At 33.3% G+C, this 23363-nt stretch overlaps 1 protein-coding gene across 4 annotated transcripts; it reads left to right on the forward strand.

The window, feature by feature from the left end:
- Positions 1 to 5143: 5143 nt before the first annotated feature.
- LOC126728941 (probable LRR receptor-like serine/threonine-protein kinase At1g07650) lies at positions 5144 to 18524 on the forward strand. Of its 4 annotated transcripts, none has more exons than XM_050434693.1 (24): positions 5144 to 5366; positions 8721 to 8910; positions 9713 to 9784; positions 9868 to 9936; positions 10013 to 10084; positions 10183 to 10254; positions 10385 to 10456; positions 10576 to 10647; positions 10742 to 10813; positions 10942 to 11013; positions 11104 to 11175; positions 11884 to 11952; positions 12454 to 12513; positions 13021 to 13089; positions 13194 to 13229; positions 13334 to 13374; positions 13620 to 13996; positions 14063 to 14258; positions 14595 to 14723; positions 15432 to 15550; positions 15701 to 15911; positions 16014 to 16257; positions 17381 to 17531; positions 18075 to 18524. In XM_050434693.1, exons 1-24 carry the CDS (start codon positions 5258 to 5260, stop codon positions 18447 to 18449), a joined length of 3021 nt encoding a protein of 1006 aa, XP_050290650.1. In that variant the 5' UTR covers positions 5144 to 5257; the 3' UTR covers positions 18450 to 18524. The 4 variants fall into 4 exon arrangements, with proteins under 4 accessions (XP_050290650.1, XP_050290651.1, XP_050290652.1 ...); XM_050434694.1 differs by having other exon boundaries at positions 16020 to 16257; XM_050434695.1 differs by having other exon boundaries at positions 16029 to 16257.
- The last annotated feature ends 4839 nt before the right edge of the window (positions 18525 to 23363 follow it).

The following is a 23363-nucleotide window of genomic DNA, read 5'->3' on the forward strand; positions in this document are numbered from 1 at the left end:
TTGATATTGACAATTCAAATGAATATGTGGATTTCTCAAAAAAAAAAAAAAAAAAATGTGGAAACCGGCCCTTGCATCAAATGAACATATTAATCCACCTAATATACAATCTCAAATATTTGGACACCTGTACATTTGAGTGTAGAAGACATGTGAGATACAAATGTTTCTATGAAGGATAAATAGCACAGTGGAGATAAGCAACATAATTCATCCAATGTTTTGGTACACCTACAACAAACATGATATAAATAAACACATAGACAATTTTTTAAAAAAAAAAAGAAAAAAGAAAAAAACTTATTTTACTTATTTTACTCAAATGTTGTATATATTTTATTTCACCAATAGTTTGGAATCAGTGTCCAATTGATTATGCTGGACATAAGCTGTTGATTTAAGGCCTTATATATCTCTTACTCGTTGTGGCTTTTTCCCTAAAACCCATTTTTGGTTTATTCAGATCAACCTATTTAGGTCTTATCTCTTACTCGTTATAGCTTTTGTATTAATCTTCTTGTTGTTGTTTTTGCATCATGTGATTAATTCAGCATTGGTTGAATTACTCTATAGTCTATATATGTTATAAACTGTTTGTTAATCTCACATCATTAGTATACTCACTTTCGAATTGAGATCTGATACAATAGCAATCGTGGTTTTCAAACCTGGACTGTTTAATGAACTATTAAAGGTAGAGATTTAAGATTTTAAAGATTGAATCAAGGTTGAATTGAGGTCGAACTGTGATGACGTCATAATTAATTTAATAGTTATTTAAATATAAATAATTTTATTTTAAAATTAATATAAATATAAAAATTAACTAAAATAGTTCAATTAAATGTATTTTTCATATAAGTCCCTAAATTATTTAACATGTTACTGTCTAAATAAAATGTCATCATCGCTTTGACAAGAACCAAACAATAAATGAACTTAGATATTTTCAACAAAAATTGAAGTATAATAATAATAATAAAAAAAAAAAAAGTTCTTTGTTCCATGTTGAGAGTCATGGCAGTTATAGTACAAAAGTTTAAATTAAAGTTGATCTGTGCAATCAAAACACATGAGCGGGTGGCTCAGCAGGCCAGATGTAGGCACTGGGCATTGTACACGGCATACTTAACTTTTAATTTTTTACTCTCCCTCTCAAAAAGGGATAAAATCCACAAAATTACTAACTAGCAATATGTATTACACGCACACACTTTTTTATTACACAACAAATGTATAAAAAATCCATAAAATTACTAACAAGTATAATGAATAATGTACCACATCCATACTATCTCGTTTACCCAAAAAAGGAAAGAAAAAAAGAAACATCCATACTATCCAAGGCCTTGCATGGTCCTCGGACCCAAGCCTCTGGGGAAACCAACTACTTAAAAAGAAGCATCCAAGTTTTGGACAGAACCAAGGCCTTGCATGGTCCTCGGACCCAAGCCTCTGGGGAAACCAACTACTTAAAAAGAAGCATCCAAGTTTTGGACAGAACCAAGGCCTTGTATGGTCCTCGGACCCAAGCCTCTGGGGAAACCAACTACTTAAAAAGAAGCATACAAGTTTTGGACAGAACCAAGGCCTTGCATGGTCCTCGGACCCAAGCCTCTGGGGAAACCAACTACTTAAAAAGAAGCATACAAGTTTTGGACAGAACCAAGGCCTTGTATGGTCCTCAGACCCAAGCCTCTGGGGAAACCAACTACTTAAAAAGAAGCATCCAAGTTTTGGACAGAACCAAGGCCTTGCATGGTCCTCGGACCCAAGCCTTTGGGGAAACCAACTACTTAAAAGGAAAAGCTGTGTTACCTGGATTCTCTAGTTTGCCCTCGGATCCTCAACACTAGAGGGACCAGTATAGAATGGAGTAACATGTTTCCAAAAGCATAACTGAAGTCATGCAGTGCTCGGTCGCTCCCTCGGATGAGTTATTTTGAATTTGTCGTCCTCCTACAATATTCTCGTGCTTACTATGGAACGTTCAATTGTTATCTCGGTTAGTTTCCTAAGTTTAACTTACTATGAGTTATTATTATCCTGCCTGATAGTGTCGATAGATTAGAATTCGTTGGATCGTGTTTCAAGAGTTCTTGCTCTAAATACTGCCGAGGAGAAATACACACATGGAGCACACCAACTCACAAAGTAGTTTTATCGAAGAAACAGCATTCAGAACAAGTAAAAAAAAAAAAAAATCGCCATTTTTTACTAAAGCAATGAGATAGTACAGTGTACAACGAAAAGCTAGAGTCAGTTTGTGCCAAAGATCATTACATAACCGAAAAGAAAGGAAGATACAAGAGAATAAAATGAAGTTGAGGGAGTAGGTCGGAGGAGAGGTTGGCTACAGCTCCAAGACCTTGATCTTCCTCAATGCTTTCACATGCCCACAACTCAAACAGCAAAAGAGACCCAACTTGAACCTGACACCGTTGAAGGAAAGGTGAAGGGAGTTGGAGGTGGTGGGCCTTTCTCTAAATATATGATAAACAAATTATTATAATTCATGCGATGAAACCATGACTCTATGTGTCAATATGTATTGAATTTGCATATATCACTTTAAAAAAATATATATGATTGTTAGGTGGTTTATAAATCATTGAAATTCACATTTATCTTAATATATATTGATAAGCCATTTATCTTATATTTTTGCCAACTAATTAATCCGCAATCTTCCGTAAAAAAAAATAAAAATAAAAATAAAAATTAAGCCACAATCGATGGAGTTATTGTGGGTTTTTTTTTTTTTTTTTCATTGCAATAAATATAATCATTATTCATTTGTGGGAAAATCCTAATTGAAATTTTCATTTTGTAATGGCCACCCATCTGTGTGAGTGGATGGTGCCCTTTAACTCAAGAGTAAGGAGGCAAGCTAAAAGTTGACTCTACAGTGGACAAACCTTGACTAATCACATCCATTTTAGCCAATTACAATATACTTTTAACTAGTTTAATGCCCAAACTCAGTTACAAGCGGCAAATATAATCATTGAATAAAAGAGAAACATTACACAGAAAAAGGAAGAAATAAAAGGAGGCTTTCTCCCTCACCAGTCAACACACATAAAGGAGAGGACCCAACAGAGAAAGCAAAGCTAAAGAAAGAATCTTGCGGTATCTCACCAGTCAACCTCAATTAATTTCACTCTTTTCCACACGTCAGTGGTCTCCTTTCCACAACACGGTTACTACTTTTCTCGCTACACATAAGGGTCAATTTGAATTGAACTTATTGTTACTGAAACTGAAAACAGAAAATATTGTAACAAAATAATTTTTAAATGTGTGAATACTGTCGTGAGACCCATTTTTAATATTTTTTTAAATAAAATGGCTGTAGATCCCATGAACAGTATTGCTACAGTATATGAACAGTACTACTACTATTGCTACAGTGAAAATTGTTCCCTGCCTTTCAGCAAAACGCATGAAATGAAAGAAAAAAAAAGGAACGCAGATGCAAACAAACACAGATGCAACTTTCAACGCAATCCAAACAGCACAAAGAAAACAAATGAAAAATAAAATTTTGGTTTTCTCTGCCATATCATTGGTGGTCTCCTTTCCACAACACGGTTATTACTTTTCTCGCTACACATAAGAAAACAAATGAAAAATAGAATTCTGGTTTTCTCTGCAATTAATGAGCACAGGTTTTCTATGCCATATCATTGGTGGTCTCCTTTCCACAACACGGTTACTACTTTTCTCGCTACACATAAGAAAACAAATGAAAAATAGAATTCTGGTTTTCTTTGCAATTAATGAGCATAGGTTTTCTCTGCCATATCATTGGTGGTCCCTTTCTACATCACAGTTATTACTTTTTGGATTTGGATCTTCAAAATTTCTTAGGGTACTCTATCGATAGATTTTCTTAAATCTTAACTACTCTTTAATAATTTAATGATTTAGATTTTGCCATATCAGCATTCCACTAATAATATTCTTAAGATAATAAAATAATGTTGAAAACAAAACAATTAAAATTATTATTAGTGAAATGCTGACATAGTAGAATATAGACCATTAAATCATTAAAGAATTATTAAGATTTAAGGAAATCTATTTGATAGAGTACCCTAGAAAATCTAGAGAATCTGAATCCCTACTTTTCTCGCTACACATAAGAAAACGAATGAAAAATAGAATTCTAGTTTTCTCTGCAATTAATGAGCACAGGTTTTCTCTGCCATATCATTGCTGACTTCGCCAAGACTTTATATAGATTTAGAGGCAGTTTGTTACTGTTGTTTAAATAATAATTTTTAGTATTTAAATAATAATAACACTTCTAGCATGTATTTTTATAACACTCAAACATATATTTTCATAATATTAAAAACTGAACAACAATGCACTACCAAACAGACCCTAGTTTCAACTTTCAAGGATGATAAGAGGGCTGAATCAACATGAATGTTTAAAAAATAATTCAAACATTCATATAACTGTAATCCACATGTAGGTTTGTCGGCAACGTACACATATGCATGATTTATTTATCTTGCCAATTTTCTCTTTGTTTTATTCATTGAATTTTTTTCATTCAATTTAATTATTATTACTTATAAAGTTATAAGTGCAAATAAGAGATTCATCCTTAGAAATTAGAGGGTTTCAGTACAGGGGGTGGCGCTACAGTCCGACTTCAAAAAAAAAAATATATATATATTTTTGTTAGTTTAATATTTTAATTTATTCTTAAAAATATTTTTCCACACCTTAACTTAAATCAATTTAATTACCCAAATGTAGGGTAAATTTTATATTTTATCCGAACTTAAGGTACGGAGAGAATTAATGCTCGGCGTCTTGTACAAGTTAATTTCATAATTTCAGCCCAAAAAAAAAAAAAAAATTCATAATTTCAGCTGGCATGCAAAAGTAGTACATGAATGATTTGAAAGCTACGTCTTTGTCATCATCAGTGGTCGGAAAGAAATATCTTAGTTGATATAGTACACTGAAACTTATAAATAATATCGAAAGTATAGAAGATTCATGAATAATGACAAAAATAAATTACTAAATAATAAAATAAATTAGAAAAAAAAAACTTATCCGAACACAACCTAATTATAAATTGCAACTCAACTTAATTTACAAAACCAAGTCCCTATAGTACTCATTAGTCTCTTTCTGTCAAGAAAAGCTGCCCCTTCATCCTCTTCATACAAGTCCTGCAAACGTACAATACAAACCTCAAGGAACACCAATTAAGTCTTTGAAGTAGAAGATGCCAAGGCAAGCTCAAAATTCAAGAATCAGTTTGACACTCATTAATCTCGTTCTTCTTTTATGCATCGTAGTCAAAGCACAAGCAGGGCATCTTGCTGATGATGAAGGTAAGAAGACTCTTCTTCTTTCATTTTCTCGTTTCTATAGCATTACTATCTATAAAATTATCTCCCTAATTAACCATTCTTTTAATTATTATAATAAATTTAACATTTTTGAGTCTTAATAAAATATATTGAGAAACAATTGAAAACTAAAGTAAAGACACATGAATAATTTGATACAATGCATAAATCATTTGCGAATTTTCTTAGTTAATAAGATTTTTAATATATATATATATTTATTTTGTTTTCTAAGTAAAACAAGATTTTTATTTTTATTTTGGAAGGGGACACTGACTACATATATGAGAAATGTGGCAACAAGATTCCATTAATTACATGTCCATGAATTAACTTATTACTTGTAAAAAAAATAAGATTATAAAAAGGGTCAAAAAATCGAGAACCTTTTTTTTTCTATTAAAAATGGTTTGAATTTTTTTCTTTTTGAATGGCTAATTAGGGAGATAATGTTATCCTTGAGAACCTACAATTAAGTTGTAACACTCTTAGTAGGTTTTAATTAGCTCAATTAGTAAAGTCTAAGAGATTTGGGATTCAATCTCCACCTACACTAAAAACCGATTGATGTCTTGGTCTAATAATATATATTTTCCTTGCATGTGGACATTTGAGAACGTGTCCTATTCTCAAATGTTTCAAATTTCATCCACAACATTATTATTGATCTACATGGGTTTCAAGATGTTATATGGACAGAAAATAGAATATATATTCACACACACACTACACACAACTTAACATAAAATATTAAAATAAAAAAATGTAGAAATTAAAATATTACAACTTTTTTTTTGGAGAGATTTCAACTCATGACATCCATTTTTTATGATGGTTTTTTATTATCAGATCAAGACTCCAATTAGTTTTTATTATAGGCGAGGATTGAAATCCAGATTTCTTATTCAATTATTAAAGATTTTACTAATTAAGCTTCATACATTTGTGATATATTCACTTGGCTTATTGTAGTGCAAAAAACACAAGAAAAGAAAAGAAAAAAACTCCCTAATAGACATTTATCACACTCCAATCTCCAACCATAATGCCAAAGATATTTTTTTCTAATGATTAGTACTATATAATCTTAATTAGATAGACAGTAAATTTACATTTATTTTAAAAAGTATAGGTTGATGGTCTGACTCATAGTTAGTATTATAAGAGGCAAAATATATATACATGATACAAGATATGGATATCTTTCATTTAATTGAAGATTTTTAAATGGAAATGAAAAAAAAAAAGATTTATATGTGAATTACAAACTTAAACAATTAAAAGAACTATCTATGTTAAGTTATTTATTTATATTCCATTTTTTTTTAGAAACATTTATATTCTAACTTAGTAGCTTGTTTATATAATCTCAATATAATTTGATAAGATATAATCAAACATTTAGTAATAAAGTATTTCGTTAAGAATTTTGTAGTTCAATTAGTTGACATCTCTTAATATTTAAAAAAATATATACATTCAGGAGTTTAAATCCTCACTCTCCAACCATCGAGTTATCAAAATAATAATAATATCACTAAAATGTACTTATGTGTAATATATGATATAATATGCGTATCTTAGTATTTTACTAACTTTTTTCAACCTTTTGATTCCACTGAAAGTTATACGAAGAAAAAGACAAGCGAAAAATTATAGCATTTTCAAAGTATTGGTCCTATTGGAATTTTAAATTTGCATTGAGACTTACATTTTGGGAGCAGAGCGTGCAAAATCAAGTAATGGATCTTCAAAAAATGAAAATTTGAATGGTTGGAAGCAACTTACAATCTATTGATATGCAAGAACAAAATGATATTGGCGACTTTGCCTATCTATTCTATTATGCCTGGCTTGTGGGGGAGGGGGGTTTATTTAGAGAAGTGACCTGTTCACAATATTTTTACAACAAATCCTAGGTAGTAAGATGTTATTAGTTCTAATTTGAATCCACCACATAAATTATTATTTTTGTCCACTAATAACAACCTATCACTTAAGATTTGTTATAAAATTGTTGTGGAAATATTTTGGACATAACATTTTTAATTTATTTATCAACTTTATAACCTCAAATTTGTCTTAACAATTATTTTCAAGAATTTTTTTTGAAATTTAATACTAAAAATAAAAATAAATATAGAAGAGTCAGGTTTGATACTTTAGTAATGAAAAATTTCGAAATTTGATTGTGAGAAACTATTCTCGAATTTTTTTTTCAAAATAACATTAATTTTCAAACAATTTTGTTAGTTAGCACGTTTTCAAAATAATTTAGGAAACTAACATCTCAAGTGTATCAGACTCGATTTTGGGAGTGCTAAGTCAAGTTCATGGAACTTGATTTTAGGATCATGGCATAAAAATCGAGTTTGTAGAACTCAATTTCATTTAAATTGAAATCGAGCCTTACAGACTCGATTTCTCATCCATGCCTTTTTCTGTTACACTCCATTACAGACTCGTATCTCACTCACAACCAAAAACCCATGAAGTCAAACCCAAACCACGAAGATAGAAAAAACAAACTAAAGAGATCAAACGTAGGCGGCAACAACGAAGGCTCTAGGAGGTGGTGGTGATTGAACCCAGGTGGCGGCAACGAAGTTTGTTGATGTTTCTCTCTGGATCTTTGGGTGGGTTTCTTGATTCTTGTTGTTGATGTTTCTCTCTCTGGGTCTTTGGGTTTCTTGATTCTTGAAAGAGATGGAGAGAGTTGTTGCCTCGTTAGAGTGAGCGAGAGACAGAGAAAGATAGGCAAAGGGAAGAAATGATGAAGTGATCTAAGTGAGGGAGAAATGGAGTGTGTTGCTAACGGGAAAAGGCATGACTGAGAAATCGAGTCTGTAAGGCTCGATTTCAATTTAAATGAAACTGAGTTCAATGAACTCGATTTTTGCACTCCAAAATCAAGTTTGTTGTACTCGAGATGTTAGTTTCCTAAATAGTTTTGAATCCATACTAACTAATAAAATTGCTTGAAAATTGATGCTATTTTGAAAAAAAATTCAACTATTCTCTATCCCTCATTTGTGTTTGTTTCTAAAAGAAAATGAAAGAAGTGTCGTTAATGTGGCTGGTTTAGATAACTGGGCTGGCTATACCAATAGGCCCAATTAAAAAGCCCAATGCAGAATACATATCATATATACCAAGTCCAAAGCGCCAGATTATCCCAAAAAAAAAAAAAAAAAAAATTTGTGGCGCTTGAGCGGTATAAGGACGGCGGTGATCGGCTGCGAACGACAGCACCGTGAACCCCCTCAATTACAATTGCACTATTTTTGTTTGACTAAAATTTTAGAGATTCTACACTGCTAGTTTAACTCTATGCAGTTAGAGCCCTTGGTGAAATTGCTGATCAATTGGGAAAGAGAGGCTGGAATTTCAAAGTGGACCCATGCACTAGTAATGACCAAAGCTGGACAACAGCACAAGTCAATTCAAATCAGCCATTCTACTACAACAATACTCTCATCTGCGATTGCAACCTTACTAACGATGGTGTATGCCACGTTGTTCAAATGTACGTGCTACTACTTTTTTTTTTTGCAAAATAGAAAAAAAATGGCACCCGAAGTAATGGGTACCACATGTACTACGAGACTTTGGTAAGACTATCATCATGGATACAATACATTTGTTGCACGTGGTGTTACTAAGCTTACTCTTATTGATTGATTGATTTATCTGTTTGTTTAAAATCCAAACTAAGGAAAGAGTGCGCAGTGCATTTACACTTGAAGCACTGCTACAGGCATTAGTTAAAAAAAAAAAAAAAACAATTTTCCTAACTAAAGTTCAGCTTTTTAATCCTTAAAGCAATAGGGGACAAGAAAGATGACCAAATGGGGGTCAAGGCTTGATTATTATGTACTTATGTGGCACATTACTCGACATTGTGGTTGTCTCTAATACCAAATAATACAAACTAATGGGTAGAATTTATTTCTGAAAACCGGTACTAGGATCATAACACTCCTACATTGTTGTAACTTCAAAAAAGATGTATGTATGTAACCTCATGCCAAGATACAGGTTCTGGTTATAGTATGCATTGGCATTGTGAAGGTGCTCAAGAGAGCTAGACATTTGTAGTATTCTAATCTATGCACTTTCACCTTGCTCCAAGTTCGTTCAAATGTGAATCAAATGTTTCACATTTGGTTGGATTCTGATTTACTTTTGAGCTAGCAAATGTTTTCTTTAGGCATAAATACTTGAAATTGACTCGTGTTCTAGTGGATTTAAGTTTGAAGGTTGGTGTTGCAGGTCTGAAAATTCAGATTGTATTTAATTTTTCTCCTGTAAAAATCCTTGTTATACAGATTTCTTAGAGTGCAGGGTCTCGCTGGTATACTTCCACCAGCTCTTGCAAAACTACACCACCTGAAGATTATGTAAGGAGAGTAACTATTATTTGTTTTACTTCGTACCTGAAAATTGGATTAAGTTTCTTTGAACAATTTCCTCTTGATTGTAGTGATCTCAATGCTAACTACCTCAGTGGTAATATACCAGAAGAATGGGCTTCTATGCAGTTGGAATATCTGTAAGTGACTTCGGAGTTCAAGTCCAAATCAGCCAATAAGTGCTCATTCTTACTGATTTAAATGAATTCACTGCAGGTCCATCTCCACGAACAACTTATCAGGACCAATTCCAACCTACTTGGGAAACATTACCACTCTTAAAATAATGTATGCTCTTTTCGTATCTTTCTCTCTCTCAATCATTTAGACAGTAAAATTATGTCATTTTCATTTGCTCTAGCTATAATATTTAAGATTATATTCAGGAGCATAGAGAGCAATCAGTTTTCTGGAATTGTCCCCCCTGAGCTTGGAAATTTGGTTAACTTGGAGTACCTGTTAGTGTTTCTTTCTTTTCTTTTATTTAATTTTTCAAATCACATTTGATTGGTCATCTCTAAATTCTCACTGATTTTCTTAATCACTTAACAATTGAAATGGTCTGAAGTTTCCTTTTGGTGACTGCAGCATTCTTAGTGCTAACAATCTCACAGGAGAGTTGCCAGACACTCTCACTAATCTAAACAAATTAACAGAATTGTAAGTTGGTGGTATTGATTCCATAGGTGTTCTAACAGTAATTTTGGTATTTTCATTGAAAGCTAATCTTTGGGGTTTGTATTTTGTTCAATCTTGTTTCCATTTTGGGCCATGTGCAGTAGAATTAGTAGTAACAACTTCACTGGAAGGATACCTGACATTTTTCGAACTTGGAAACAACTTCAGAAATTGTACGGGCTTTTCTTCTACATTGTTTTCTAAATCTCTTTTTTAAGTAAAGGTTTCAGGTGTGATCTCAATTTGTTTGAGCTATTTTGTTAACAGGGAGATCCAAGCTAGTGGTCTTGAGGGGCCCATTCCTCCTAGCATTTCTGCCTTGAGTAATTTAAATGAGCTGTGAGTTCTGCCTTCTAAGTTAACAGTTCTTGAGTTGCTTAACCTCTAAGATACATTCATGTGATTTTAAATTTATAGTATTTATATCTAAAGAGCCTGACAGTTATTGATGATGCAACTCTATTCAGACGAATTAGTGATTTATTTGGAGAAGGTTCAAAATTTCCGTCCTTGCATGGCATGACAAACATGAGCAGATTGTATGTCATTATTTTGTTGTAGACAGTATTAATTAGAATAATACACTGTTCAGATCAGTTTTCCTTACATGAATTCTGTATAAATTTCAGGTTGTTGAGGAGTTGTAATATCTATGGACCAATCCCTCCTAATATTTCAGATTTGAAACAACTTCAGATTTTGTACTTCTCCTGTCCTTTATCTTTTTCCCTTTTTATTTTTCATCTTTTACTAAAAAATGTTTGAAGTGCATAGTGCAGATCCCTATAATTGGATAGAACCCTTATTAGAGCATGATATTAAGTTGAGTTGAAAAAAATGAAAGATTAGGGTGAAGAGAAAACAAAGAGGAAGAAAAAAAATATATATATAGAGAGAGAGAGAGAGAGAGAGTGGAAAGGATTAGGGTTTAATCAATCAGTCCATAGAATTAATCAGGGGCTAACAATCAAACTTTGTGGTCATCGAAGTTTGGTGACCGTGCCTGCGCCTGTCAGTGTTGATGTCATCAAACGGATGCTGAAGTCAGAACATCGCTATCATTTGATGATGATCTATAAATGATGCATTAGCTACCTTAAGATACCTATGAATGATGCCAACTTTGGTCACTTGTCTGTTTGTGTGGCATTTTCTTCACTAGATAAAGAAAAGTAATGGAAAAAATTCTAATTAAAGTTGTTAATAAAACCTGTTACAAGGTGCATCTAAAATGTTTAATGAACATATTTGGAATATCTCTAATTGGTTGTTAAAATACTTTATCTTTTTTCAAAATTATTTTTATTCATGCTTTTTTTTACTTGTGCACATTTGGTGTTCAGCAGAACAGTCATTTTGTAAACCTTCTTCTCTGCTATGATGACATCTACATTGTTACCTTCTTGCAGAGATCTCAGCTTCAACAAATTGGAGGGAACTGTTCCAGATCTAGGTGGTCTAGCAAGGTTGGAATACATGTAAGCTTCACAACCAAACCCTTAATTAGGTTCAATTATAGAGTAAATTCAAACTCACAATTAATAAGGAGCTAAAACATTAACAAATTACAGATTCGTAACACAGCTTGGCTTTTTGGCCGATGTCCATGGGTTAATGTGCAAGGTCAATTATTAGCATTTATCTCTATCACAACCCCTAATCACCAAATAAACCTAAAACTAGAATCCTCTCCATCTGCTATATCCTTTTATGTAAACCTAAAAGGACCCTTATATAACCAGGACGTTACAACAGAAAGTAGAGTATTATGTAATAGTTAGTTCTGGCTGCTTCCTGCTATAGTAGTGGATAGCTTGACTTTTTGGTAGTCTAGGCTGTTAAGCCTATTGTGTTCACATTGTACAATTCTTCCAGCTATAAATTCTTATTTTGATTCATCCAAATATATATATATATATATATATATATCTTTATGCTTTAGGTGCTTAACTAATGATATTGTCTTGTTTGCTAAATAGGTTTTTGACAAGCAACTTGCTCATTGGGAATATTCCAGATTGGATCAAGAGTAGTACCAAGTATGGGTTTCCCTCCTTAATTCTTCATGAATTTTGCATAGTGTGGAGAACAAAGTTTTTAAAATTGTTTTGACATGATGTTATATACATTACTCTGGACGCTGATTTTGAGCTGGCCAGAGAAGCACGGAGGAAAGAGCTTGAATTGACGCTGGATTAAATTTGACAAACCAATTGTGTTGATTTAGGAATAATGCAATATGGAAGATAGCTTAGCATGCTGATTCAGACTGCATGTTTCATGCATTCAATCAACATGCATTCAATCATACCACTAGCGAAGAAAGACTTGAACGATGGCATTGAATGACAGTAAATTAAATTCTAAAAAGGCCATGTTTTCAATGTTGTTGTTTCCAGAACGTTGAAATGATTTCTTTTTTTAACAATTCTTTGTCCTTAATAAATTGTTTCTAGTATAAAAAAATTTATCAAAATGCTCTTGAAAATTACCTTTTTACTTGTTCAAATTTATGTTGAGCTTTAATAATTATGTTTTACTTACAGAAATATAGACATTTCTTACAATAATTTTTCAAAGAGTTCTGCTCCTGCATCACTTTGCCCAGATACACTGTAAGTATCTGCCTTCTTGAGCATAATACACATGCTATCTTTATAACCTTTCCAGTTTTCCAAAACTAAGTGTTTTTTTTTTTTTTTTTTCTCTAATGCATCAGAAATTTGTTCAAAAGCTTTTCTGGTAGAGACAACTTGTAAGCTTCAAACTTATGAAATTTTAAGGAAAAATATATATATTTTTTCCTTTATCACTTTGATTTTGGATAACTGACACAATTTATCTATTGCACAAATTAAGAGAACTTCATGAGTGCTTGGATGAATCTCCATGTTCACAAGGTAATTATTTTATATATATATATATATATATTCAAATCAAATTATGAGGTATATGCTCCAGTTATCTTGTTGGGGCCTCCTCTTTTGGTACTTTATTTCTAAAATGAGAAAAAGAACTTGGTTAGATAATTCATCTTGCACAAGACAGCTACAAAAATGAATTCACAAGACAATGACAATTTTATTTTTGTTTATTGTGTTTGCCTGTATTTGATTGTCATTAATGTGGTGCTGCTTCTATGTAGATTTGTATTCATTGCATATAAATTGTGGTGGGAAAGAAACCACCGTTGGACGCATAAAATATGAAGGGGATGAAGACCCAGCTGGTCCAGCGAAATATTTTTATGTGAAACCTAATTGGGGATTCAGTAACACTGGTCATTTTTGGGATATTGACAATACCCAAAATGACTATTTAGCAAATAATGTATCCATACTTACAATGGGAAATTCCCAACTATACACAAGTGCACGACTATCTCCTCTTTCAATCACATATTATGCCCGCTGCCTGGCGAATGGAAATTATACCGTGAAACTTCACTTTGCAGAGATAGTATTCAGAAGCACTATATCTTCTTACAGTCTTGGGAGGCGGATATTTGATGTGTATATCCAGGTAATCCGTCACATTTATTTTTCTCTATAGTTTATAGTAGAGGATTTGATTGATAATTTGCTGCAGGAAAAACTGGCATTGAAAGATTTTAATATTGAAAATGAAGCACAAGGGCTTGATAAAGCAGTCATTAAGAATTTTACAGCTGTTGTTACAAATCAAGTTCTGATGATTCGGTTTCATTGGGCTGGGAAAGGGACAACAGCTGCCCCAAAGAGAGGGATCTATGGTCCGCTTGTGTCAGCCATCTCTGTGGAATCTGGTAAATGTATCAGGGTTTGATAATCTTATTGTTGTCCAGCTTCTTTCATGCTTGGATTTGATTGACATACAATGTAATCATAGCAATTTGGTGGAAGCAGAGCCACATAATTATCTACAGTTAAAATTTGAAAAGAAAGACTAAAAACAAGCTTATAGTGCATTTAGACGGAAGACATCCAAACATTTTATCATCTTCTTTTTATCACCATTCCCCACTAGTTTGTCTTTGAGCCATATATTGCAATCTTGCCTTTTTATTTTCTTTATTGTGCTACATATATTTCAGAATGCAGAATTTTAATCACTGTTCTTAGCTATGTTTCTTTTTCTGTAGATCATAGTCCCCCTGTTGATGGCAAGATTGTGGTTGGAGCTGTAGTTTCGGTGCTACTCCTCATTTTTATGATTTTAGGCATTCTTTGGTGGAAGGTCTGTATGGGAGGGAGGATATCAATGGAAAAAGGTAGTCAATTGTGAAATTTTGATATATAAATTATAAAGGACAGTATTCATTTTCTCCAACTATGGTGGGAAGTTGGAACAATGTGAAGAAAAATTTTCCAAGGGCTTATAAATTGTTGCAGTTCAATATTTAATTTAATTTTTCTATCTACTTCCATAGATGAATCAGCATTCCAAAGTACACCATGCAAAGCAACTGAATGATTGCTGGATTATGAGCATATGACTTATCTTGGGATGATGCATGATGATTGGAGTGATTTAGTTCTAATAATGGTGATAATTGAGCTTATGTAACCATGCAAAAAACTCATATCGTTGCTATTTTGTAAAATCTGCATAAAATGGATGACTTATGCTAACTGTAGTTGTGTGAATGTCTAATTATCTGCAAAATATCTTGGCTATTTATTTATTTTTTCACTCCTAATAAACTTTTTGTGCAAAAGTATGAAAAGAAACAAAAGACAAGATGTTGTGACAACTTGGGTTTGAGTTCCATTTCATATATTTGAACACCCTCTCTCTCTCTCTCTCTTAAAGCTTCTGTGTGATCAACTGCATAGTGCCTTCTATAAAGGCTTTTGCTTGTCTTCTCATTCTTTAAGAAGATACCTAACTACTCAAGAGGCATGCATCTATTTGGTTAAAAATTTGTCTTGTTATATTGTAAGATGCAGCCTGACGTCTATCCTGATGCCTTTGACAGAGTTAAGAGGATTAGATTTGCAAACTGGTTTTTTTACATATAAACAAATAAAAGCTGCCACTAATAACTTCAATGCTGCAAATAAGATCGGGGAAGGTGGTTTTGGATCAGTTTACAAGGTATCTAACAGCTATTTATCTATTATAGAATGTGTGTGTGTGTGTGTGTTTCATCTTTTGCCTTTTATTTTTCTCCTGATCCTTGAGATTTGTAGACATATATTATGAAATACATACCTGAAAATATATATTTCTCAATTCCTAATGCAGGGTATACTATTAGATGGTACTACAATTGCAGTTAAGCAACTTTCTTCAAAATCAAAGCAAGGAAGTCGTGAATTTGTGACTGAAATAGGCATGGTATCTGGTTTACAACATCCGAATCTTGTTAGATTGTTTGGATGTTGTATTGAAAGAGAACAATTATTGTTGGTGTATGAGTATATGGAAAACAATAGCCTTGCACATGCCTTGTTTGGTAAGCTAATGTTTTATACCTACAATGCATTTTATGTTCATAATAGAAGAATGAGGAGAAAATGCTTTTGATGAATTTTATTGATTGGATTCTGAACATTAGTTTTAGGTCTTGCAGGTGGCCGATTAAAATTGGACTGGCCTGCAAGGCAGAAAATATGTGTTGGCATAGCAAGAGGTCTGGCTTTCTTACATGAGGAATCTACATTGAAAATTGTTCATAGAGACATCAAATCTACGAATATATTACTTGATGGTGACCTTAACCCTAAGATCTCTGACTTTGGTTTGGCCAAGCTTTATGAAGAGGAGAATACCCACATCAGCACTAGAATTGCTGGAACCATGTGAGCTGCCTTCCTTTCTTTTGCTCCCTATTTACTATCTTTTGAGTTTTTTTTTTCCTATTCTTTTCTGTTTCATCATCTCTGTAGATCTTGACTATGAGTTCATGTGAATAGATATTGATCTTATGGTCTCTAGTGCTGTGTTGCTGCACAGAATATGGTAGTAATTATTTCAATGAAGTCTTTGCACATAGACAAGTTTGTAAAGTACTATGAGATAAGTATTGGCCAAAGTACATTTGACACTTTAATTTGTATTTATTTGGTATCTACATGTGATACATAACCATGCTCATAGAAACTCTTTGCAGCATGGTTTCACATTGATCAAATAGGGTTCAGGCTTTTTTATCTATAAGACAAAGTGACACCCTTTAATTTATAGTGTTGAATATTTTTTTTTACCACATTACTCATGCAATATAAATTCATGTCAAGTTCCTTGTAGAAGGAAAAACCATTTTACAACATTCCCCCTTTTTTTTTTTTTTTTTTACATGCTGGCCCAGTTACAACATTCCTTGAGTAAGCTCAAATCTTAACAAAGTACGTTTTTTTTTGGGGAATCTTTCCAATTATCAAAGAACAACTTGTATCAACATAATAAATGACTGGGAAAAGTCTTGATTTTTTTTTTTTTTTTTTAATTTAAAAATTAGACTATTTATTATATACTCTTTTCTGGAAATCATTTTCCAAAATGGGGAGTAAGGCTCCCTATCAACCATCTCTCTCAAACCTCACAAGAGTGGGAACCTTGTGCACCAGATACAACCTTTCTATTGCATACACAGATATAAGATCTTTGCTATTTGCTCAATTGCATGGCTCCTGGTCCATGTAACTCAAGCACTTTGATCTAATTTACCAAGTTTAGAAAATAAAATTTTTCTATTTTAATTTACTTGTTATTGTCGCTTTTACTGTCTTGTCATAATTTGTAGTACGATGAAGTTAAACTCAATTATGGTGGCTTTGTTAATTGCATGATTGCATGCATAACCATAAATTGGATAAATTGGTGCTTGGAAACTTGACAGATTTTGCACTTGTTGATTTAGAAGTTCATAGGATCATATTAGTGAACCAATTATCAAAGCTTAACTTAACATATGTTTTGCAGAGGCTATATGGCACCAGAATATGCATTATGGGGGTTTTTAACCTATAAAGCAGATGTTTACAGTTTTGGAGTTGTTGCATTGGAAATTATTTCTGGGAAGAACAATATGAAATATAGACCTAACGAGAACTGTGTGTGTCTTCTAGATTGGGTATGTTACATCCTTCTCATGTTCTTTTGAAACTTGTGGCTAAAGCACATTATAGAACCTAGGTAAAGTTTGCTTCTTTTGGAACTTCTCCATTTGACTAGGTCAACCTACTTTATGTCATTCTAGGCTCAAGCCTCATGAAAACATATTTCAGTTGAAAATTGTTTGACTATGGGAGGCAAGAGATTGGCCAAATAAGTAGTATATTTTTGCTTGCATGTTCAATGTTCAAGTTGCATAACTAGTGTGTCTTCATTGAAATTAAAGTGATATGCGGATGATATCTTAATGTCTTGTTAAAATGATTTTCATCACTGGAAAAGAATTGAATTTGGTAAATATGTGAAAAGGATGAAACTACAGAAAATGTTGTTAACGAATTGCTTTATCAATATTTCAAATTTTTTTTTTAAAGCTATTCTGTTATTATTATTATTTTTTTTTTCATCATTTAAATTGGTAGCCTACTGAGGGGCATTAAATTTTTTTTTTCTTCTTTTTGGTTCTCATTCACTTCCAAAACTCTTATTTTTTTCACTTCAGGCCATGGTCTTACAACAAAAAGGGAATTTGATGGAGTTGGTGGATCCAGAATTGGGGTCTGAGTTCAGTAAAGAAGAGGCAATTATAATGATTAAAGTAGCTTTATTATGCATTAATCCATCAGCGGCACTTAGGCCCACCATGACTGCCGTAGTGAGCATGCTTGAAGGACGAACAGTTGTTCCAGAATTGACCATGGAAGCAAGTATTTATGCTAATGATGTGAGGTTTGAATCCTTTAGAGGCCAATGTCAGACCCTACGAGCAAGCTCAAGTGAAAGTCAGAGCCTCCTTCAGTCATCAAATGCAATATGGATTGGCTCTTCTTCTACATCTGCCCATGATCTCTATTCGATTAATCTCGACTCTCAGTAATATGAGAATGCTACTTATCTCCAGCTATGGTTAATGATAAAATTTAAAAGAACGAGCAGTGTGATTTTAATTTCATCATGACAACTCTGCATGGGATTTGGTTGAATATGAGATATGGCTATGCCAAGGGCGCATTATGTTATTTAGAAGCCCATAGACGGTGTAGTCTACAGCTGTTCATGAAAAAAAAAGAAAAAAAAAGAAAAAAAAAAGAAAAAGAAAAGTCTAGAGCTTCTAAAAAGTCTCCCTATTTTGTTACTTCCTTCCCTTTAATGAGTTACTAGATTTATGTTTCAAATATCTCCTGATTTTGTGTAGTAAAGAAATGGATAATGTGTCTGGGTCATATTGTTCAGATACGTGATATCTTTCATAGTTTCATTTCCTTGGATCATAAGAATGAGAATAGCCAGTTGGGCCTTGGGAAATTGTTGATCTGCCTACTTGGAATTAAAACCAAATAAAAGACTGAAAAGGAACCCAATTTGTGTTTACAAATATTCGTTTTGTATCTGTTACATTTCTTAGGTTCTTCCATTAACACTTACTTAAGGTGATATACAAATCTTATCACCAAAAATTTAAGAAGAGAGTTTGCAATATCATGAAAAATTGCAGTGTACATAGATATGCATAAAGTGGCTTATGAATTTTGTCAAGCAATAACGTGCACTCTTTTCTTCCTAAATCATTCTTGCTGTAAGTGTTGTGGATGGTTTAATTTAATTCACAACATTGTTAGTTTTGAATTTTTCTTTTCTTGGGAACAAATACTGAAGATTTGTGTAAATATCTCAAAAAACTTCAAAACTGTGAATTGATACCTCAACTTGATAATTTCATACTATCCCTTTTTTTTTTTTTTTTTTTAATTGTTCCATTAATGTATAATCATTTTGTCAGGATGACCTAGTGTTAGTTAATTATTCTTTTCTAACTATTAAGTTTTGCTATAGAATTACTATTCAAGACTACATATTCTTAATATAATGTAATTCTCTATACGAAATTAATATTTTTTTGTTAATACTTAAGTATTAACCCGTCAAAATTAATATTGGTTTGATTAGTAATAAATAAATGTATTTAATTAATATTTAAATATAACAGACTCTACTAAAATTTATCAATTTAAATATAACAGACTCTACCAAAAATTGATGACTCCTAGTGGTTCATGGGGTTCTACAGAGCTCCTAAAGTTGCTAACCGGGAAGATTCTTGATTGTTGTTATGTCACTTAAGCACTCAACTCAATATGTCTTGGGTATGTATTGGTGATTTGAATGAGATCACTCGTTTGGGTGAAAAATCAGGTGGTCCGATCTGACCGAAGAGACAAATGAAGAGCTTCAGGGAGTGCTTGGATTTTTATGCTTTGAAAGATTTGAGTTTTTCGAGGTTGCCATTCACCTGGTGCAACAAATGTTTTGATGGTTCTGTGATGTGGGTGAGGCTTGACCAAGCCCTTGCCTCTACAGACTAGATGCTAAAATTCCTCTCGGTCTGACTTCATCACTTGTCAGGTTATTCCTCTGATCACAAACCAATCTGGTTATGTTCTGATAATGTGCATTGTCGTTACTATAGATCACAGAGACCTTTTAAGTTTGAGGCAATGTGGCTGAAAGACAAATGATGTGAAGAGGTGGTTCATTCTGCTTGGGATATGGGATCTACTAGTGACCCCGATGGAAAGTGTGTTGTTGAAAGCTGGTCACTGTCAGGACCAGTTGGCTACATGGAGTAAAAAAGTTTTTGCGAGTATCCGTTAGAATTTAGCTGAAAAGAGGAAGCAATTGGAGAAGGCAGAAGCCCGGTCTATGGCTTCAGGTGGTAATGATAGACTTAAGGTCTTAAATGATGAAATTCAGAAGCTTATGGATATGGAAGAATGTATGTGGAACCAACAATCTAAAACCGATTGGCTTCATTATGGTGATCAAAATACTAAGGGGTTGTTTGGATTTGCTGATTCCATAACTCATAACTCTGTTTTCATCACCTATAACTCAAAATATGTGGGTCCCATGAAAAAAAACTCTGTTTGGATTTGTTTTCAAGTTTTGTTTCTATCACTCAATTCTCTGATTTTTTAGTGATGAGTTATGGAAATTGAAAACACATTTTAGGTGTTTTCAAGTTATGAAAACAGAGTTATGATGACATTTTAGTAATTAAACACACACTGAGGGTCCCACAGTCAGAGTCCAACAGCAACTTTTGACCTTTTTATTTATTTATTTTTTAAATTTTTTTCATTGGATTCGGTGAGTTTGGGTTCTTCTTTTTTTTTTTTTTTTTTCTTTTTCCTTTCACACTAGGTGATCTTCTTCTTCTTCTTCTTCTTCTTCTTTTCTTTTCCCTTTCACACTGGGTCTGGTCTGGTCTTCTTCATCTTCTTCTTCTTCTCTTTCTTCTTCTTCTTCTTCTTTCACTGGGTTTGGTGAGTTTGGGTTTCTGGGTTTTTTTTTTTCTCTCTCATTGGGTTCGGTGAGTTTGGGTTCTTCTTCTTCTTCTTCTTCTTTTCTTTTTCCTTTCACACTTGATCTTCTTCTTCTTCTTCTTTTTTTCTTTTCCCTTTCACGCTGGATCTGATCTGGTCTTCTTCATCTTTTTTTTTTTTTTCCTTCTTTTTTCACTAGGTTCGGTGAGTTTGGGTTTTTGGGTCTTTTTTTTTCTTTTTTCACTGGGTTTGGTGAGTTTGGGTATTGGGGGTTGAAGGAAAAAGAAGAAGAAAAAAGTAAAAGCTGCACCAAGTTATAGTTATGGGGCCCACAAAAAGTTGAAAATTTTGAGTGATGTGAACTGAAAACAGTGTCCAAACGGGTGGGGTTGGGAAAATTGGGATATTTTAAGTGATGAGTGATGAGTGATGAAAAAAAAAAAAAAAAAAAACCAAACAGGCCCTAAGTATTTCCACTATCGAGCTATTGAGAGGAGTAAAAAAAAATTTATTTTAGACATAGAGAATGATTTCGGTGAGTGGATTGAGGATGAATCCCAAGTTGGGGACTTACTACTTAGCTACTATTCAAGCCTCTTCTCTTCTACCAACCTCATGTAGCTGGAGCCTGTCTTATTTGGGGTGGAAGCTAAGGTGGCAGATGCTATGAACAACAAATTATTGAGACCTTTCGAAGCTAGTGAAGTGCAAGTAGCTCTCAAACAGATGGATTCAAACATGGCACTTGGTCCTATGGGCTTCCCCCCTCTATTTTACAAACAGTATTGGAATAAAGTGGGCGTTGAGTTCTTAAAAGTTGTTTTAGTTGTTCTAAACTCAGGTAAAATCCCGGAAAATCTCAACCATACTTTCTTCACTTTAATTCCCAAAACTCATAGTTTGAGAAAGGTAGTTGATTTCAGACCTATTAGTTTGAGTAATGTGTTGTATAAGCTTATTGTGTTTGCAAACCATTTAAAACCTTTGCTTCCCTATTTCATTTCTGAGACTCAAGGTGCATCTCTGTCTGAGAGGATTATTACTAACAATATATTAATTGCTCATAAGACTTTGTATTACTTGAAATAAAAAAGAATAGGTAAGTTAGGGTATATGGCTTTAAAGCTCAAAATGAGCAAGGCGTATGATTGAGTTGAGTGGGTGTTTCTGGAGAAAATAATGCTAAAAATGAGCTTCAGTTCAAGATGGGTTGATCTTGTTTTAGCATGCATAAGATCTGTAATGTACTCAATTTTATTAAATGGCAGCCTTATGGTCTCATCTCCCCCTAGTGGGGGCTTCGCTAAGGTAACCCCCTCTCTCATACCTGTTTTTATTGATTAATGAAGATCTGCATGCTTTATTCAAGAAGGTTGATGAAAATGGGAATATCAGGGGAGTCTCTCTATGTGTTGCTAGCCCTTGTGTTTCACATCTATTATTTGTAGATGATAGTCTACTATTTTGTAGATCCACTATAGCTGATTGTGTCCAAATTCAATCCCTACTACATATGTATGAACAAGCTTCAGGGCAGAGCAAAAACAAAGGTAAAACCTTTTTTTTTTCAGCTCCAATACTCCTCACAAGCTTCGGAATGCTATCTCAGTCTTTTTAGGCGTTCCAACCATTCAAAGATATGAACAATACTTGGGTCTTCCATCCCTAGTTGGCCATAAGAAAAGGAAATCTTGTAGTCTCATCAAGGAAAGAATTTGGAAAAAGCTAAAAGGGTGGAAGGAAAAGTTGTTGTCTCAAGCCGAGCGAGAGATTCTCATAAAGGCAGTCATTCAAGTAATTCCTACCTATTCCATGTCATTTTTTAAGCTTCCAAACGAACTTATCAAAGATATCGAATCTCTAATTAGAATAATTTTGGTGGGGTTATAGAGGTGAGCAGTGGAAAATTTATTAGGCGAGTTGGGAAAAAATGTATTGTCCTAAAAATGAAGGGGGTCTGGGTTTTCAAGATTTGAGTACTTTCAATTATTCTCTTTAGGCAAAACAAGTTTGGAGGCTACAACATTATGAGAATACTCTTTTTCATAAAGTTTTCTGAATGCTTGAAAATTTTTTGAAAACACAAGAGCTATTTAGACCCCCCAAATTAAAGTTACGGCTTGATTGATTTTACTCTAACTTAATACTAAATGTGGAATAGAGTAAATGCGAACGGTTAAACAAACAAGCTACTCTAACCCATATTCATAATAACACAACACTAAAATGAAAGGTAAAAGAGTAGGGAAGAAAGATGCAAACATAAGATAACACGCCGATGTGTTATCGAAGAGGAAACCGAAGAACTCGGCGAAAAACATCTCCGCCCCTCTCCAAGCGGTAATCGATCCAGTAGACAATCAGTTGGGATACATGGTTTAGCAAAAGACCCTCCAAGCCTAATCTATCCGCTGTACCTAAGCCCTCCAAACTCCTACTCCAACAAGGCTTCTCAGAACCGTGTCTTG

The sequence above is a fragment of the Quercus robur genome, chromosome 5 (genome assembly GCF_932294415.1).
Source record: "Quercus robur chromosome 5, dhQueRobu3.1, whole genome shotgun sequence".
In the NCBI taxonomy this organism is placed as follows: Eukaryota; Viridiplantae; Streptophyta; class Magnoliopsida; order Fagales; family Fagaceae; genus Quercus; species Quercus robur.

What these genes read in the sequence shown, in the direction of transcription:
- LOC126728941 (XM_050434693.1), top strand. Translation starts at nt 5,258, where the DNA reads ATGCCAAGGCAAGCTCAAAATTCAAGAATCAGTTTGACACTCATTAAT. An exon ending in CTACACCACCTGAAGATTAT is followed by an intron (nt 9,785 to 9,867) that starts GTAAGGAGAGTA and finishes TCTTGATTGTAG; the next exon opens with TGATCTCAATGCTAACTACC. An exon ending in TTTTCTGGTAGAGACAACTT is followed by an intron (nt 13,230 to 13,333) that starts GTAAGCTTCAAA and finishes GCACAAATTAAG; the next exon opens with AGAACTTCATGAGTGCTTGG.